General features: G+C 34.2%; 1 protein-coding gene across 1 annotated transcript in view; it reads right to left on the bottom strand.

The window, feature by feature from the left end:
- Window positions 1-20,256, bottom strand: part of KNDC1 (kinase non-catalytic C-lobe domain containing 1) — a 57,975-nt gene that overhangs the window by 22,486 nt on the left and 15,233 nt on the right. The window contains exons 4-7 of the mRNA XM_042862740.1: window positions 12,059-12,205; window positions 10,768-10,885; window positions 9,376-10,391; window positions 1,743-1,857 (exon numbers count right to left, since the gene is read on the bottom strand). Of these exons, the coding sequence (XP_042718674.1) occupies window positions 1,743-1,857; window positions 9,376-10,391; window positions 10,768-10,885; window positions 12,059-12,205 (1,396 nt within the window). The remainder of the gene's footprint in view (window positions 1-1,742; window positions 1,858-9,375; window positions 10,392-10,767; window positions 10,886-12,058; window positions 12,206-20,256) is intronic.

The raw sequence follows: 20,256 nt of genomic DNA on the forward strand, positions 1-20,256 counted from the left end.
CCTGGAGAATTATTTTTGCTCACTGTCATTACTTCTCAACAGGTAAAGCCTCTGGCTCTGAATCTATAACACTGCTCACACAAACCAGACTTCAGATCAGTACAACACAAGAATTCTCACCTGGGTCTTCTAAAGTGCCTCTAAGCATCATGAAAGCAATATCCTCTGGTAAGAGGAGAGGCAATATGCAAAGTCTCAGTAGAGACTGCAAACTCCTTTTATAGCAGGAATGAGTTAAAAAATACATGGACAGACTAGCTTTAGAATATGTTTTCTTACTGAGGTAATTCCTGTTTAAGGTAACAGAAAAAAACAGCAATGGATTTAGAGGAAAAGGCTATTTAAGTAATAATAATTCTAAATAATAATAAATCCAGCTTATGCCAGTGTTTACTATGACTTATGAGTTACCAATCTGGCTCTACCAGTGTTAAGACTAGGATTTTTGAACACACAGTTTATACAATATCAGATTAATTACTCTCAGAATAGGCAGAAATTTATCTGGCAAAAATATTCTAAATCTGAAGACAGTATTCAAAATCAAGGTAGTTGATTTTGGTCCGTCAAACATGGAATTTTAAGTAAGATACCTTCCATTTACAAGTTTTCATTATTATGTTCACTTTTACTGGCTACATAAGGTTCAGATCATAATTTAGTTTTCACTATTGTAAAGATTTATGCATTCTCAGTGCATGTAAGTATTGTAACAGAGGCTGTCTACACATATTAAACTAAACTCTAAGCTGCTATGTGCAGTTACCTGAAGCTTTCACAAACATTAGGAACATCTTATGAGGCTGAAATAATCTTTCTGCTGCGAGGTATATATCAAATATCTATTTTTAAGGGTAAAGCTGCTTAAAGTGTTCATAAATCTCTTTTTATAGACAATTTCCAGTGTAACATTTTAATATAACAAAAGATAAAATAGCTGAAACTGAAAACCAAAAAGACACACTAAGTTCTATGTAACTTACTATCCATTTCTTCATATTCAGTTACAGACTTCAAACTCATCCCTTTCCAAGCAGACAAAAGCAGACTTTTTAAATAAAGGAAAAGGGAAGCCAGGGTGTAGTGATGGGAATCTGTTCTTTTTATAAGAACTACTAGAGATTTATTAACAGGATAATAAACCAATATTCAGAATGTCAGTGGAAAGCTAGGATGATCTTCTTCCATGTCACATACAATATACTGCAATTCTGTCAAAGCACAGTTCCACATTTCTCTCTCAGAAGTTGACTTCTGATAACTCTGCAAATAGAAGCATGGTGTACCGTAATGTAATGATGAGATCCTGGACACTATAACTAAACAATCTCGTATCACAGGAATAATGGGTCACATCAAATCAGGGAAAAGAAAGTTTAACATGTAAAAGAAACTCTTCATCCATAAGCTTCATGACAAGCCCCAAGCAGTTTTCTCAAAAGGCACGATACAGTTTCTCCATACCCAAAATTTCTAAACACAAAACCTGTTTAATTGCTTGAAGTCATAAAAATCTTTTCCCCTATAAAAACTATCAAAGCACAGGATAAAGAAAAAAATAAGACACTGTACAGTGTTATATCCATGTAAGAGAATTCTAAATGGAGTAAGAATTCAAAGTCACACTTTAAGAGTGAATTTAGAAGTATTAGCTGTTATTTTTTCAATAAGCAAAATGAAATAGTCATGATATTGTACATCAACAGAACATCACTACAGAGAACACAACATTAAGATCCTACCTGGATAATCTGTGCAAGTGTGTAAAGTCCTTAAACATTCATGACATAAAGCCCAGAGTTCATGGTCCTTCAGAGGCTTACCATACCAGGATAACAGGAGTTTTAGAGAAATCCACTGAAATAAAGAGGATGCAGAGTTATCAAAAATCATTGCAAAAAAAAAAAATATGTTTTCTGATGTAATGCAAAAGAAAATCCTAATATATAATGCACACATCTAAAAAGCATTAAGAAAATTTACTGCATGCAACAGGAGAAAACTAATCACAACTCTTACTGAATATCATTACACAGTTAACTACTATGTAATGAATCAGAAACTTCTTAATTGCATATCAAAAGTTGAATTCAAGTGGGATTTCAGCAACATAAGCGTTTCAGGAGGAGTGGGCTGTTTGGAAGCTCTTTCTTATCATGCTAAGTAAGGATTCTTTTAGAATGTCAAAGATGACACAATTACAGGGAGGTTACCTAGACTTAAACACAAAAATCTGAATGACTACCACCACCAAAACCTACCTACATTCAAATCCTGATTTACCCTAACAGCTACATTACAAGCCTTACCTTAAATATTCCATCAATATGTCTTGCTCCTCTGTGAAAGATGTTAACAATACTGACAGAATTAACAACAGGTTTACTTAAAGCACATTAATTGGCTTATAATCACTGGATGTTCAATTTGCAATGACTATTTTTTTTTCCTCTTTATCAATTTAGCTTTTGATATCTGAAAAATACTTTAATGTGACCAAGATACCACTCCACATAAGCTGCTCCTCAGAGAATCTATATTTTAAGCTCTCTGATTTTCTTCTTTTTGTGTATTTTTTTTTTATAGAACTTGACACGACAATACTACACAGATATCTTCCAGACCATGCTGTGCTGATAGAAGAGATTATCAACCTTATTTTACAACAACTGAACATAATGATCACTATTTATCTATCAAAGGAACATTAAAAAACAACTCACCATAGGCAGAAACCTCTGGATTAGAGCAGACCCACACACTATTTTAAAACAACATGGCATAGTTTCTGTTGCATGTGCAGTCTCTAAAACAGTTATCTATGTCTAAATATCAGCATTAGGCCAGATCAGAGAAAAAAAAAACTACTGACATCAATTCAAGATTAACTCTGGAAAAATAAATACATAACTGGAACACATGAATTAGAAATAAAAACTAAAATCTCAGAACCATTTTGCTACTGCTTAATGAACATCTTTGTATCTCAATCAATGTTCACAATATTTTTCTCATGCACAACTACAGTATGTTATTTTTGACACATCAGTTTCTGCACTGTCATACACTGTGACTTATTTTTCATGGCCCTGGATACAAAACTCCCTTCATGAAGCAGTATTCAGGCTTATCGTAAAACAGGTAATGAATAAACTACTGCATCACCTTTAATCAATCAACAAATAACTTCCCTGCAATCTACAAAGAAGAGAAAAAGAACCATATTAATTTCTGTAGCTGAAACTTTGTTGATAATTCAATACTACCCAGAAGATAGTTCACAATAAACATAATAACTTGGTTACATACTGTTTAAATATTCCTTAAAGGCGAAACAGATAAGTTACTAATATTTCTTAAGATGTGCCATCAAACTCACTTTTTTTTTTATACTAATACTAATACTAAAAGAATTCTATTTTCTGCCTACCTTTAACACACAAAAAATGAACGTAGTGCTTTTATTATCCTATGCCCCATTGTGTCATGTTATAAAGAATTAGTAACTCCAGAACAAACAGATTTGAAGCTGGGTAATCTAGTTAAGTTTTATGCTCAAGTTTTGTTATTAACAGCATCTCTGAGTTAAACATTATTTTACAAATGTGTTGCTTCATTATATCTAGAAATAACTGTAATAAAGAGACATCAATTATGCACCAGGGAGGAAGAGGTCAGAAAGTAAAAAGAATGAATTAATCTAAAGAATACTTGAAAGAGATCTTCACACTGTTGACTAATTACCATCCCCGAGCAGAGCTGAGCTCCCCCTCCATAACATACTTGTTTTCAAGTGCCTCAGAAATGCATTTGCTTGCAGACATTTTACAATAAAAAAATGGAGCTAAAGCTTCAAATTCATCTCAGAGAGTTGACACAAGTAAAGGGAAATAAAGAGAAATACCACAGATTGAATAGAACACTTCAGAATGTGGGAATGTGTGTCATATTTCCCTCTAAGAGAACCCCTCCTCTTGAAGTTTATGTCCCTAGAGGCACTAAAAGCTGCAGCAGAGAGATTGGCTTCCTGCATTCTGTATACAAATCACCTCTGACTTCAGGAGGTGGTGACAAACAGCTAGCAAGGGGAAGAAGAATCTCTCACTAAACTAGAGATTGAAGTTAGCTGTACAGCAGAAAACTGAAAGGTATTTCTCATCAGCTTCAGGATATCAAAGCTCTCCAGAGGAAGAAAGAAACAACAGAAAGATCTTCAAGCACAGCAAGAAAGTAGTAATAAACTCTAAGACCAGCAGCAGAAGTTTATGATAAGAAAGAGGAAAGTGTCAGTGATAGATAACAAAATGGGATGAAAAGGTGCCAAAAACTGAAATTCTGTCTCAGAAGAAAAAATGATGCAGGAAAAGCAAATCTTAGCAGAAGTGAAAATCAGTGCCATTCACAAGACAGTCAAATTAACCTGATACACACACACACCAAAAAGATGGAGTCTGGTTACAGATTGGTGAATGCTACTGAGATGCATATCCTCATTGTTCATCTCTGACAATCATCCTAAAGAAGTTTATCTCCTGTTCTTACATAGGGATTGTAATAACTGACTTCATTAAGAGTGTCCCTTACTGTAATTCACATCCCCCTCACATCCCTGACCACATCAATTTTTTCAGGTATCTTTTTCCAGGAATAAGTCATATTTCTAATGTCCCTTGTTACTTCCAATGCTCACCTACCCCAACTGGAAAGAGAGGAATTTGGAGGACTTCATCTCAAGAGCTCCACGGACCTGCTGGGGACTTGCTCTAATATTTTGTGGAAGTTATCCAATATACTGAATGTACATGATAATACACAATTCATCACATATTTACATTTGTGACGAAGAATACAAGAATTGGTAAAAAAATATTTTTCTAATAAAAAATAGTAATCTCAACCTAGGTTATTTAAGCATCAAGGCAAGTATTTTACTCAATTCACATTCATGTTCTGTTGAATATGCTTACGTTTTGGTAAACACTTAGGTGGAAATCTTCCTTACATAGATATATGTCTCAGGCTTTTTTATTTGTTTTTAAAGTTGCTGATTGTAGCTATTGTTCTTTCCTACAACTTTTTTTTTTTTCAAATACAAAACCTCAACTAACCAAGAAAAATCCTGGAATGCTGGAAAACTTGGTCAAAATTCTTGGTCAAACAGCTTATAGCATGTTTTGTTTCTCAACCGCCTACTCAGGTATTTTAGCAAAACAAGATCAAAACAATCCTTCAACATCTGTAGGACCTCAAGTCAGTTAAGTCAATATTTTAATACTGATTAAAACTTTTATTCTAGATCATTGCCATTAATGTTGCATCAAACATGACAGTTCAGCGCCTCTTCTGAAATTTTTCTTCATGTTTTAAAATGCACCTCTTCATATGAAGAATTACATACCCGTTTTTAAAGCAAGTGTTTTTCCACAGCACAAAATTCTTTGACAGTATGTAAAAACCATGAATGATTACTGCCTATACCTACACACTAATGACATTTTACTGTATGCCAAAAAGCCTGTATTTTAAATGCCACTTGTTAAGAAAACGATGCTTTTCATTGGTGCTGTAAAGATTACTTAGTAAATCTATTATTTCATTAATTGTTGTTACCAGAACTGTCCAAACTGTAAAAATGATGCCAATATACTATATTCTTTGAACATAACACTAGCATATTTTTAACAGCCAAATCAAGTAAAATTTCATTATAATTTACTTAATAAGTACTATTTGGGAATAGACATTTTTTTCTTTCCTTCAAGTGGTATTTCTCCAGTTCAAATGTCATTCTCAACCTTTCACTTTCTCTCATGCTTGACTGGATATGAATGACAAACAGAAAACAAACATATATGCCAAATTCCTGTTAATCCTGCCCACATGAAGACCACAGCACTCGAATCACATAGAAACATTTAAATGTGTTAGAGATGATATACACCTGATTGGAATGAAATTGGTTAGAGAAATAAGAGATCCCCACTCAAACTTGAAGTGAAAAATATTTATTTATGGCATGCAAGACTATAAAAACCTCTGAGAAAACCCTCACAAGATACATTGCAGAAGCCAGACAAAAGCAAGCATTTTTTAGTAATGCCTACTAGCATTAAAGCACACAACATTAAAAAGCAGTTTTGGGATATTTGAAAAATATTGTCCACTGGAGAAGTATTAGTGACAGATAAGAAAAAAGACTGTCTGTTCTCCAGAGTAGACAAGGTTGATCTTCAGCCAGATGGAACCAATATTGCACACTCTCTAAAGAACAAGAAATATTTAAAGACATTCTAGAGGTACTCTCCTAAAAGCCGTAAGTATGCTCATCTGTTATAGAAAACTAGTGAAAGAGCAGCACTGTAAATCTTCTGAAGCTTTATCCATTTATCCCAGAAGATAAAATTACATTACTGGAGCTTCATGGGTTTTTTTTGTCTTTGTAGCAAATGAACAAACCCTTGGAGTTGAAGTTGCTTTTTTTTTTTTTCCCCGTATTCAGTAAAATTCTGGCAATAAAAAATGAAAGGGAACTTGAAAGCGTAGAGAGAAATCAGGTGCAACTCCTTCATATAACAGATAGCACAGCATGATTTTATTTTTGCAATTGTCAGGAAGAAAGACAGAGGCAAGCAATTCAGAAGCCTGAGGAAAAAAAATATGTCTTGGAAGAGACACACACAAAAAAGCAGCAGAAAACATTTAAAACAAATAAAGCAAAACAACCCAAATCCTTACATAAGACAACATAGAATTCTCCTTAGACTTCAGCAACTACTGAAAATGAATGACCCTGCTCCAGTATGATCTTAAGAAAACAGATTACCATGCTAGACACTGAGCTTTTCAGGGTATAGACAGCTACTTCAGGTTCCTTTTATTTGCAAGAAGCCCAGGTATTACTCACGTATACTGATACATCTAAAAGCACTTTTTTGTTCCTCCAGCAGTTCAAGATAAAACTCTGATTACTGAAGACCAACACACAAATTTAAGACGTTCTGAAGAATGGTAGAACATGAATGGTTGGTGGAGTTTATGACCAAAGAAAAAAGAAAGAAAAAAGTATGAATCTGTAAAACCTGCTAGCTTACAGAAAACATCAGCCACTCTGTTGTCTTAATTTCAGAATATGTGCACTAATACAGTACTTATTTGGGTAGCTGGATTACCTTTGCTAATTCACAGTGATTGTGCTGCAAGTTCAGAGACAGCAAGATAACCGCACTTCTACTAAAAGCCTACTTATTTCAAAGAATGAAGTTCTGCTCAGATGGAAAGAATAGTCATTGATGATGAAATATTTGAAGAAAAAGAGGATTTCAGAAGAAAGGGCAGACTAATCTGAAAATATACTTAATCTGCTGTGTGCTAAATCCAATCACTGCTGCAGGAAAAGAAAACAGGACATTTGCTTCAGCTTTTAGATTCTGGAAGAAGTTTGGGAAAGCATAATTCAGAAAAAGATTATTTTCTTGAAAGTGTCTTCATGTACCCAAACTTAAACTATTGTACTGATAATCCACTAAAGACAGAATATATGTCTTATTCAACAGATTTGTTCCCCTCTAAAGAAGTCTTGTCAATGCAGTCAATTTATTTTCTTAAGAGATGGCAGCTTATTCATCATACCTCTCTAGTTAAGAGGCTGAAGGAAAGCAACTGAAGAATAGTATCTTCATTCCTTGGACAAAAAACAAAACAAAACAAAAAAAAAACCAAAACAAAACAAAACAAAAAAAAAAAACAACAACTGACTGCAATTGCTCTGCTCCTTGTTAAATAATCATCTTCTGCAAAATAAAGCATGCTCATGTATGACCATAGGAACAAATGGCAGTAAAAGCAGAAGAGTTTGGAGTGACTATAGATCTGATTGTTCTTTTGCATTCCCTTCTGATTATGTGGACCTGCATAGCTCAGAGCAGGAAGGAAAAAAAAAAAAAAAAAAAAAAAAAAACACAGAAGGGGGATACGTCTTTAACAAATGAATATTTCACTAGAGTCTGAAGAAAATCTTGTGGGACTTAAAACCAAATAAAGGAGTCAAAATGCATGTAACGAGTAACTCCCTCAAAGAGCTAAACCTTGCCACATGTTTCTTATTCATATTTACTATCTTCCTGCACTGAGAAGAAAGTACAAATTATTGAAGGAGTAAGACAGAGGAAAGAAAAAGAGGCAGAACAAATTCCTTTTTTTTTTTTTTTTTTCCTTTTTTCTTTTTTTAAAGCCATGGACTAAAAGCTGTTCACACATTCTAGGTCACTGCTCCAGTTGAGGTGTCCAGGCAAGGTGAAAAGGGGAACCAATACAAACTGAAAATAACTCTAAATACATGGGATGTCAGGAAGACAGGCAATTAGAGATGGAGAACAAAAGTGAGACGTCAGCTGAAAACAGGAAATATTTACTTTAACCAAAGCAGAATTTCTGGAAATTAAGTGGATAAGGTTTGTGCTGCTCATTTTTTCCAAGTCAAAGAGAGGCTGCAGGAGAATCAGCCATCCTGCATTCTTAGTAAGCAACTCTCAATCACAAGGGCTATCTCTCTGTGAGTACTGCACCAAAGAAGATCATCAACTCAGAGACCAAACTTGTCCACCCTGAGAATCTATAATTTGAAGAGACAAGTGACCATGCTACACTATCAACAAATTGTAGCAGACTAATATCAGCTTTCCCTTTTCACATTTGGCTACAGATACAGAGACAAAATGCTTGAGACAACACACTTATCATATTGTGCACATTTGAATTCTATCATGAAATACACATAACACACAAAAGCTGTCATTTAAGAGCACAGAATACAGTATATGTACAGTTTTCAAAAGCCTAAATGTACATGTGGATTAAAAAAGTGGAGTCTTTTCCTCTCCTGAAGCAGATAGGATATTGCCATTGATTTCGGTAAGGTCAGGTTTACAACCAGAAACTGCAATTTCCATAAGCATGTGGGAGGCAAACTGCAAGGTAGTGAACTTCATGGATTGACAGTAACATAAAAGGATTAAAAATTTACATATGCTTTGGTAATGCTTTTTAACATATGTAATTAGCTATGAATTATGCAACTCTGACAAACTAGCAACTATACTCCAGTACCATTTGTAAAAAAAAAAAAAAAAAAAAAAAATCAAAGCTGGTTTTGTAATTTCACTGTAGCACATTACTTTTAAATTACTTTTAAAGAGAAAAAAGCATCACCACATTTCCAATTTTAACTCTCAAAGTGTGCAGACTAGCAAAATTTGATTTTTCAGGATGTTAAAGGAAGGGAGAGAGGGATGGAAAGCAAACACGCAGTATTTAAGTCATTTCCTCTCCACATAAGTGACCACAGCAACTATACAATGAAGACTTTATTTTTACTACCTGCTCATTACTTCTGATTTCTGACCCTCTGCCTCCACAAAGATTATCTTCATTATTGTTTGCGCTCAATGCACCGCTGCTTAATTCTGGAGACCTAATTAGGTTTGATCCATATCTGCTCCCACTGGGTTTTGTTGTTAAAACTGAAGTCATCTTGTTAAAGTGTGATAAGGAATTTTCATTTGACCCTTGAAAAGTTTCAGTACAGTCTTCCAACGCCATGTAATTGTCTAGCTTTTTTACTCCAGTAATTGATTGATTTGGGCTTTTTAGCATACCAGTTGTATTGGACACTTCAGAGGTAGCATCAGAACAGTCTTCTTTATGATCAGATGAAATAAAACCTATCTTTTTACCATTAATAAGTAACATGTGTTCTTCTAGATTCATGCCAGACACTTGTGTACGCACACAAGAAGCCTCTAACTGAAGATCAGTAACCTGGTGATGCTTTGGTTCTGTTTTTGATGGACTACTAATAGCAAGTGAATTAAGATTTCTCTTAGAAAAACCAACCTCATTATTATTGTCTAGAGGTAGCGACTCATGCATAAGCAAGTGATTTTTCCTATCTATTGGTCCACTGCTGGTTACAGATGTAAAAAAGTGATTTGTTTCTGTAGGTTCAAGTGGCAGCTTTGGAAAAGTTTTAATTTTTCTCAAAGAACCCTTCTTAAAAACGCCATCTCTCTCCAGGTCATTAACACATGATTTTATATCCAAAGCAACACTAGCAAAACCATCAGTATATACTGCATGTTTGTCCTCTTTGCTCTTTTTCTCTTCAGTTGCAAGTAGAGAATGTTGAGTTTTTTCATTATCCAGATCAATTTGCATTTCCTTTAAGCTACTTTCTCTGCCAGTCACCACAGGAACTACAGAAGAGTCTTTATGACAAGTAGCTGCTACATCTTCTGCTGCAGATGAATCACCTATGTTGTATCTCTCATTTGAGTATAATTTAGATCCCAAACTTTTCTGAAACACTCTTCCTTTCCACATGTTATCACAGGCATCTAGATGCAAAAACAACGCTTATATTAAATGTGTATTTAAGTCTTCTAATCTTTCCTAATAAATCTTTATATTACTTAACAGTGGTAGCTGAAAAAGCATCCTCAGTTACAAAAATTATGTTAAAAAAATGCAATGATTTCAGGACAAGTCACTCATAACACTCTGTATAGAGAGTCAAAATAAGGTAAAATACATTTTGGATAAATTTATTACATTCATTTAGAGTTTTGTCCCCTGCTCCCCACCTCCAATCATAAATATTTATGAATTCAATACTGAAAAAGGAAGCCAGAACAGGAAAGTATATACAGTATTTTAGAAATCTTTAGATATGCTACAATTTAAAATTCTAGCTTAAGCGTATTTTAAGCGTACCTTGAAAAGCACCAAATGATTCAATTGAAAGAACCCTTCTTCCAACAGCAGACAGGCTTCGACAAATACTACTTGATGAAGCAATCTTCAGTTTTTCCTCACATAATGACAAAATACTCTAGAGAAAATTAGTGTTAAATACTTATTTAATAATGAATAGATATGTGAATTTTGAGTAAAGTGAATCATGTTAACTTGCACAGTACATCTGAAATTATAAGATGTTACACTGGAGAGGTCTTTCTTGCACAGTTCATTATATTCTACATTTCTATTATGTCGTTGAATTCATTTATCATTTTTACCATGGGCTATCATGAGATTATTTAATACAGTTCAAGTTCTAGCCTACAGTTAGAACACACTGAACAACTGATAAAAATTAATCATCTTAACTGTCATCCTGCATGAATAATGTACTGCAAATGTAAAAAGCTAGCATGGATTATTTTTTAAGCAGCTAGCAATGCACTTGAATCAAGCAATATGATTGCCCTCAGTACTCCCACTACTCCCATCTGCTCAACCAAGAGTCCAGTGAAAAAGGAAGGGAAATGTATAGATAATTACAAAACAACGTTTATGCACTACTATAGGCCAGCCTTGGTTCACTCCATTTTTTGGGTAGCCTGAGCAGCCAGCAACAGTTTTCAGGTATTACAGACCAATTGCTACACAATCCCTTTCCTGACATGATCTGAAGTATATTAACAGAAATCCAGGAGCTGATCAAGCAAGCTCTATAACAATAACAGCCTCTTGCTTGGACAGTCCTCAACCAGAGAATGAGTATTAATTGCTTTGTGGAAACAAATCTATTCATTCCTCTGTTGCAACATTCTTTCTGCAAAGTATTGATCAGGGGTACAATGCCAGTTTAAAAGTACACTGTCAGCTCAGAAGGAAAAGACAAACACAATTTTCAAGCAGAACTAAAGCCAAGGAAAGTTACGTTTATACAACTGTTATATTCCATAAACTAAAAATTAAATAGGAAGTAAAAGTTAATGAGGAGGTTTAGATCCACAAGCGTTACACCCAGTTCTCTTAAAAATGGAATCACCCCAAGTCATTTACAGTTGATATCAAAAACGTATTTCTACTAGGTTAGGAAAAGAGCAGCAATTCTGCTGAGCCTGGGAAAACTTCAGCTTTGCAGTAAAGACCAAGCATATTACATATAAATAGCATTTCTATTAATAATCACACATGCATATGCATTTCTGTCATTTTTTTAAATGGAAAATTATGGAGAGGTTTTTTTTTTTTGTTTGTTTGTTTGTTTTTTTACCTCAATATCTGGCCTATTTTCAGGATTCTCCTCTTGCATTTGTTCCAAGAGAGTATGCAGATCTTGCCCAAATTCCGATTCTGTCTCTGGTTCTACTATATATTCAATAGCTGCTTTCAATGTGGCACCCAAGGAATAGATGTGTGCCTGTATTGAGTTTAAAAAAAAAAAAAAAAAAAAAAAAGACATTGAATATGTTACCAATTCTCTTGTCAAAAGAGCTCTGAGAACATAAGGGAAATATCTCACATTGTTTGCATTTTTTAACTTATCAGGTAACAGTTTACTGGTTAGTTGAATTTAAACAGAATGGGAAGAAGTAAAAGGGGCTTCAGGCCTGCTTTGTGGAATATGCTCACTAAAGACAAAAAGAAATAACCCCTTGGTCCCATTAGAACTGTTATTTTTTCTCACTAACCAGTACTAAACTGTTCATTAGTTACTTTTAAAAATAAAACCCAGCTGAGTGTGCCTGTAAGTGGAATTTAAGTTAGAAACATGCTGTAAGATTGAAGTGACATTATCTGTTACCAATAAAAGTATTTGATAAATTAAACTTACTATCAAGGTAAAAGAGAATGAGCAAAAACAGTATAGCACAATACCATTTCCTTGCCTCAGAAGATACTTACAGATTCTAAGAATTACTCCATATTTGCATACTCTCTTTCTGTTAATGCCCACAACTTTGCAATTAGCACAAACAAAATGAGCTGAGCAAGTGATGCTCTCACATCCAGTGCTAATTGTATTTATTTTCTCCATACAATACAGCTATCTCTTATTTCAAATTATATTTATTTATTTGCTAAAAAGCAACCATCTCAGATCTGCTTTAGTAGCAGCGATAATTTATCCACAATGGCTTGTACTTTAACTGCACATTCCGTTCAGTGGATGCAATTCAGTAAAATATTAATAAAATTTTTGAGTAAAAACTTGCAAAAAATAGATCAATATATAGATGTAGTACAGTCAAATTCAAATTTACTGAAAACCAGGGAAAAAAAAGTGTTCAAATGGAACAATGTTCAAATAAAATAATGAAATTTTGTGTCTTAAGAATCTGTCTGTACAAGGAAGGCTAAGATAAAAAGTGATTTGCCCCCTCTGCACCTGATCTTCTCATTAAAGCATGTTAGCACCTCTAATGGAGGGGAGACTGTATAATTTCTGTTGCAAGATCAAAACAGTCAATAGTAGCAGAAGGACATGGAACTACAAAGTCTAAGCATCTAAACCACTAACAGGAAGGCAATTTTTTCTTCGTACTTTCAAAAGTTATTCCTACCGCCACCCACACACATTTCAATTGCAGAAAACCAATCTCTAATCCAGACTAACAGAGTTACTCACAACGGAAATATACTTCTCAGAAATAAATATTTAGAGGATGATCTTACAGTTCAATAATTTAACTTGCTGTAAAACTAGCTAGCTATAAATTAACACCTTTTTAAAGTCCACCTTAAACAAGCCACTAACTATTGAGAAAAAAAAATCTAGAATTATGCTTATTTTCCAGTGTGCAGAAGAAATTTAACTAAAATTCCTTCTCCAATTCCTGAACATGTATGAAGATAGTTGTATAACTTTCTTCCCCAGACTGCTTCATAGGGTTTTGAGCAATGAGAAAGAACTGTCAAACTTACTGCTTTTGATATTAAGCTTTGTTTCAGTGAAATAACACGTCTTATTAGATCATTTATTAAAGGACACCGTAACACAAAATTCTACATATAAATTATGAAAAAAAAAAAATCAGTAAGAACAAAAAAGAAATGTTTTAAGAATTTAAAGCTCTATTTATCTATCTAAATGTTTTAAGAATTTAAGCTCTAAATAGCTTTTTCTACAAACATAACTATACTGTGGGAATTTATATACTTGATACGAGTTATTCAATATACTTGATATGACCTACAAGAACATGACATCAATGACATTATTTGATACGACCTGCAACAAGAGACTGTTAAAAGAAGAAATTAGTAACTCCTCTAAAAAATGTTGGAAAGAAATTGTAATGTACAAGTTATTGAAACTTAACATTCAAATATAAGCAGTATATCCAGAAACTCACTTAAGGTGGACTTATACCAAAAAGACCAAATAATGTCATAATACCAGATGAAGTAATACTGTATGTGAACACATCTGAACTCAGAAGGTACTGCTGAACAGAATAACCAGTTTAAATCTCTCTATTCTAATTTCAGCAAAGGGTAAAAAGTTTTATTTGGAAAATATGCTTTCAGACTAACAAATGATCGCTATACAATTGATATCAAAGCTTCACAGATGATACTTTAAGACAATATATCACTAATGTGATTTTGCATCATGCAGCAAAAGTAACAATACCTAGTACACGTACTCTATCAGTGAATCCTGCACTTTTATTTATTTGATATAGTGTTGTATAAAATACAAGTGTTAAGGTTTACAGATGCAACAGCAGGAAATAAAAAGAAATCTGCTTATTCATTTGTAGGGTAAAAGAAAAAGAACAAAAAGAACACAGCAACTAAGCCTCCAGGAACAGACAGTGTTGTCATGCTTGGCACGTCTTTAACAACTCACATCAAGAGGCTATACCTGTAGTCCTGAAGTAAGAATTACAAATAGTTTACCTCAAATAGTTGGCTTACTTGAAACATTTCTTCTTCCTTTTATTGCCATTTAACAAGCAGATTACTTCTGGAAACCTGGGGGGACTATAATATGGATAACATGGATAATAAATTCTTGTCCCTGCCTTCTCTTTTTACACAGTTGTGGAATTTTGAACATGTGTGTAGACATAACTCTCAAGGCAATTTTATCATTTAGACATTACTTGTACATTCAGGTCTCCAGAAAATGTGTATGATTCTTCATTTACAGAATGTTGTGTCTATTCTAAATAGATGGTGCTTAAGCTTATGTAAGATTACGTAGACTTCTCTTGGTAAGGAATGTAATCTCGCTGCATAAAAAACTCAAACATCAGCTCCAAAAGCAGGACAGAAATGAGGAAAACTACTTTGAGGAAACAAGAAAACCCACCTTCTAAAAAAACTTCTTCATCCACTTAATTATGAACGTGGATGCGATAGGACATAGAAAAAGGAAGGGCAGAGTGATATATTACCTCACCTCACTTTTTTCAACTAATCTCTGTTCACAGTGGGGAACTTGCATCCCCTGGTCTCCATGATCTCCAAACATTTGAGTCTAGAAATTTTTAATTCTTTGCAGGCAAAGAAAGAAAGGTGAGGTCAGATAGATTTATAACATACCAACATGTTTTGCTTCTACTGATTTCAAAAAGAGTTGCATATTTTGAGGAACCTCTTACATAGGAAAATGAAGGACTTATTTTACCCTTATTTATTTTGCCACAAACACAACACAATTTTATAAACACACTGCTTTCTATTTCATCCATATGTGTATTTAGCAAATACATTTTCACAGGTACATTTTAACATGGTATTTCTCCCCTCTCCCCCCGTCTGGATCTCCCTTCCACTTCCCCTCTTTAGAGATTCATAGAGAGCAAGATCACCTCTTGGTCTCCTTTTCTCCAACTAGACAACCCAAGTGCCCTCAGGCTCTCCTCACTGGACATGCCTTTTAGCCTTTTCACTAGCTTTGTTGCCTGCTTCCAAATGTATTCGAGTACCTGAACTTGATTTTTTATATTATGGAGCCCAGAACTGCACACAATATTCAAGGTTCAGCTGCAGTAACACTAAATATAGCAGGAGAAATACCTCTTTTGATCAGCTGGCTATGCTGTGTTTAATGCACCTAAAAATTCAGTTTACCCTCTTGGCTGTCAGAGCACATTGCTAGCTCATGTTGAGTCTGCTGCTGTCAACCAGCACCCCCACATCCCTCTCTAATGAGTTGCTCTCCAGCCACTCATCTTCCAATCTTTATGTGAATTTCTGGACACAGATATTAGACTTACAGACTTGTATCTAAGTCATAAAGAAAAACAGATTTCTTGCTTCAACATGACATATTTCACATCATCACAGTATACCACTTTGCTTTTATTAAGGTATCCATGAAAAAACTGTTCTTTAGCTCAACTTAACCTTAAGCCTTTTATCTTAAGTGGAACAATGAGAAAATTAGTTTATGGTCATCCACTAGGTGGGGTATTCTCCAAATTCATGCATCAAAAATGCTGCTTTTACTTATCACACTGTTTAAGAAGTTGTTTTCACCTTCTGGGAGAAATTCAAGATGATAAATGCAGTAGATAAAGTAAATTCACATGTGTAAAAGATGTGATGCCCACTAAAACTGACTGCTCTCAGTGAAATTAACCTCACAATCTAAATTTCCCCCCTTCCAGTGAAGATTTTGTCTCTTCTGAGGGGCAGTGAGGGAGATATTAACCATAAACCAAGAAATGGTTTTAAACCCTAAGGAGAATGAATTATAGGAATTGCTACATTGCAGAAGTTGATAACTAGCATGCATTTCAAGAAAGATTCAAAAGGGAAAAGACAAATTAAAACAAATAAACAACAACAATCAACTTTCTTCACAGTTCCTAAAGCAGCTTTCAAGTCAAAGACCATAAGCAACTTGTAACAAGTACCTTGGCCATGATGGTAAGACTATATTACTCTATCAGCTTGGAGGGGAAAAAAAAAAACAAAAACAAAAACAAAAAAAACACAGGGAAGGAGAAGTTATATTAAAATCCAGATCTGGAGACCTGGCTTTCTAAGGAGCACATCCACACTTAATCCAAAGTAGCAAGGACCACAGTATGCATTACTGGGAAGGCCACTGGGGAAATAACATGCTTTAAAAATCAAAACAGTAACACAAAGAAAAGCTGTCCTCGGGAAAGCCACAAGTATGATGTGAGGTCCTGAATATTTTCTTTTCAGAAAGGGAGCTCTATGTTTGAGAAAAATTTGAAGATGACAATCATACAAATGGCTTCAAAGATGCATTCTAATTATACTAGATTGTTTTCCAAGACAAAGGCGTAGCAAGGCTCAAAAGTAATAAAATAAATATTCAGAAAGTGAAGATGACACTTTTTTTAATCTTCAGGCTTAGGCAGAGAACAGTTTCTGACAGCACTGAAGTTTTATACTATGAGTAAAATATATTCAAAAAGGTATCCATCAGTTCCAATCCAAAGTTATTTGGCTTGCTGCATACCATTTTATGATCAGTTCACACTACAGGAAGTGAAATCAGAGAATAATGATGTACTCTTGTTTGAAAACTCTATAAATTAAAAGATCAGGAGAGGAAGCAAAAACTCCAGGCCTACACAGAGCATGACAGAGGCTCTGTTGTATCAATGCTTGGCAGGGCTCAAGAACTAGGCTTCTATTGGAGCTCATATTTGCAGAAAAACAATGCAGAAAAAAACACACAAAAGAGCTTTTGATTAACAACTGCATAAGCATTTAGGATTTTGAATAATGTCTATTTACATTTTGTATTGAGATTTCACTGAGTTTAGAAATTTAGATATTCAGCAAAACTAGAAAAGACAGACTGTAATAGAATTAATACTTCTTGTAAAATATTTTTGGAATTACAGGAAAAGAACAAGACAACTTCTGTTTTGATACTGTGCTCTGACCCTTATTTTACCATACACCATTTTTCTCTCCTTTATTGAGATTGATGGAAAATATATAAATGTTTTCACCCTGTTAAAGTTCAAATCATTTAAAGGTACCATAAGTGAAAGCTTCAGTATCTTATAAAATTATATTTTACTTATTTTACTTATCACACTGTTTAAGAAGTTGTTTTCACCTTCTGGGAGGAATTCAAGATGATAAATGCAGTAGATAAAGTAAATTCACATGTGTAAAAGATCTGATGCCCACTAAAACTGACTGCTCTCAGTGAAATTAACCTCACAATCTAAATTTCCCCCCTTCCAGTGAAGATTTTGTCTCTTCTGAGGGGCAGATTTATAAATATATAAATTGCAATTTGAGGGGCAATTTATAAATATATAAATTGCATATTTAAACAAATTCAAGTTAATGCTTAACAAAATTGCCTCTAGAAGAAAACATTTAATAATTACCTATGTTTTTTTTTTTTAATATGCTAGCTCACTCTAAAGTGTTTTTTGTGCAAATGGAACTCGTATAGCAACATCCTTCAGCAACAAAATGAGAGGGAAATGGACCAATTATTATTTTCAATACTTTCCTTTCTTGTAGAACTCTTTTCTGCATAAACAAACTGTTTACTAGAAGACACTTTATTTAATAGTAGCTTTTTATTCTTTTGGCATTTTGAGTGCATAGACGATCTGCAGAATGTGCTGGAAGCCTTAACCAAAAGGCTATCCACAAAACATACACTCTATCCTGAATTAGCAACATGTCAAAAAAGTAACATTTAAACTAATGCTACACTTGCAGTTTATCCCATCTAGAGGTAGTAGCTTCTCAGTTTTGTCTGAAAAGTTATCGTACAAGGCTTCTTCACAAAATAGAACAATGAAATGCAGCCACAGATCGGATTCACCTCAAACAATTCATTCCCATTTGCAATCTGCACGTATTTCAAGTCTCCAATTGCCTTTTTATTGGCGTAACAACTAAGCGAACACTTTCAAGTCTTAACATGTTCTTTGGCAAGTGCTAGGTGATCAGTTTACATTGCAAAACATAAATAAGACGTTGCAGATGCAATCATCTAAAAAGCAATGCTACAACTTAGAAAAGAACCAATCAAAATCTAAGTGCACTTATACAGTATGACTATTTTTACTACATTTTATTATGCTTTGGTTTCTTGTGATATGCTCTAGATATGTCTGAACTAAGGAAGCCTTACCTAGAATACCACTCTAATCTCAATGCCTCTTAGCTGAGGGCTGCTGATCTGTAATGGTTCAGGAAAATACTTTTCTAAAAATTCCTAATTTTTCTAAAATTTCCTAAGTTTTATCCACACATCTTTTTGCATTCTGGCTTTACAGGAATTTCCACAGTTTATTGCATAACAAAGAAGTATTTCCTCATGTTTATTTTAACTCCACCTGTATATACTTCATTGTTGCCAAGTACTTTTTTCATTTATGAGGGCTGGCAAGTAATCACTGTATGGCTGCTGCTAAGAAAGGCTTTGCAGATTTCAAGCCTAATTTCTCCCTCATGGCATCTTCTTCCAGACTTGAGAATATCACTGCAAGTAATTACTTCCTTTATGAATGCTGCTTCACCATCTGCACATAGAAATTTATTTTACAGCTAATTTTGTCAACATGGTCAATAGTCTATTCTACTAACGCTGATTAAATAAAAATATTGATGGCTTCCCACGAAGAACCACTGCAGTGTTAGAACCTCCTGAAGGTTCCTCTGCACAGAAATGGATTAGAAAAATCATGCAGTTTTTCATTTTTTCTGCTACAGCTTTCTTTGAAAAATTTTAATACATTTTTGATCAGCTGACTTGAAGACTCTGGGCAACATTTCCTGCCTTTGATAGATTTCAATTATATTGCTCAATTTATTTATTTATTTTTTACACTTCCATACACTTTTATTCACTTTTATTTTTGGCCCACGCCTTTAACCTACTAGGTTTACAGTCCTTTCCAATTTATTTGAAAAATACAGTGTTAAACTTTATTTAAAAAAAAAAAAAAAAAAGTATACCTTTTGACTTGCTTCCTAATCTTTTCTAATCTTAGGTTGCTCCTTTTGTGTCTTTTTCAGGTCTTCTTTGGTCAGAGCATAAAATTTCTTTAAGAAACATTTGATAAGCTCACAGGAGTCTCCATATTACTTGCAAACATGTTTTAATGGCTGTTCTGGTTTTCTACATGGCTATGTAGAAAAGTTGACTGCTGTCCACAGACTAAATTTCCAGTATCTCTGGCAGTGATGAATCTGAAAAGCAATACTGTCGATCCAAAGCTACATCCAGAATAAATATGAATTTTTCAACTTTACTGCAAGATAGTTTTAAGAGGCTGTTACTCCAGTTGCTAGAGTAAAGACAGACATATCTTGAGCCACTGTCAGTGACTGTTGTAAACATCCATTTTGCTTAAAGAAGTCACACAAAGAATAAAATACAAGCTAGCTGACTGTTTTAAAACCAGCCTGCGTCCATGAAATTACTCTTATCTTTGATGACACAAATTACGAACATGTTTCTAACACTTCCATTTTTAGCCTCCCATAATCACAGAG

Source organism: Lagopus leucura, unplaced genomic scaffold (genome assembly GCF_019238085.1).
Source record: "Lagopus leucura isolate 7727_CA_CO unplaced genomic scaffold, USGS_WTPT01 Super-Scaffold_739, whole genome shotgun sequence".
Classification (NCBI taxonomy): domain Eukaryota; kingdom Metazoa; phylum Chordata; class Aves; order Galliformes; family Phasianidae; genus Lagopus; species Lagopus leucura.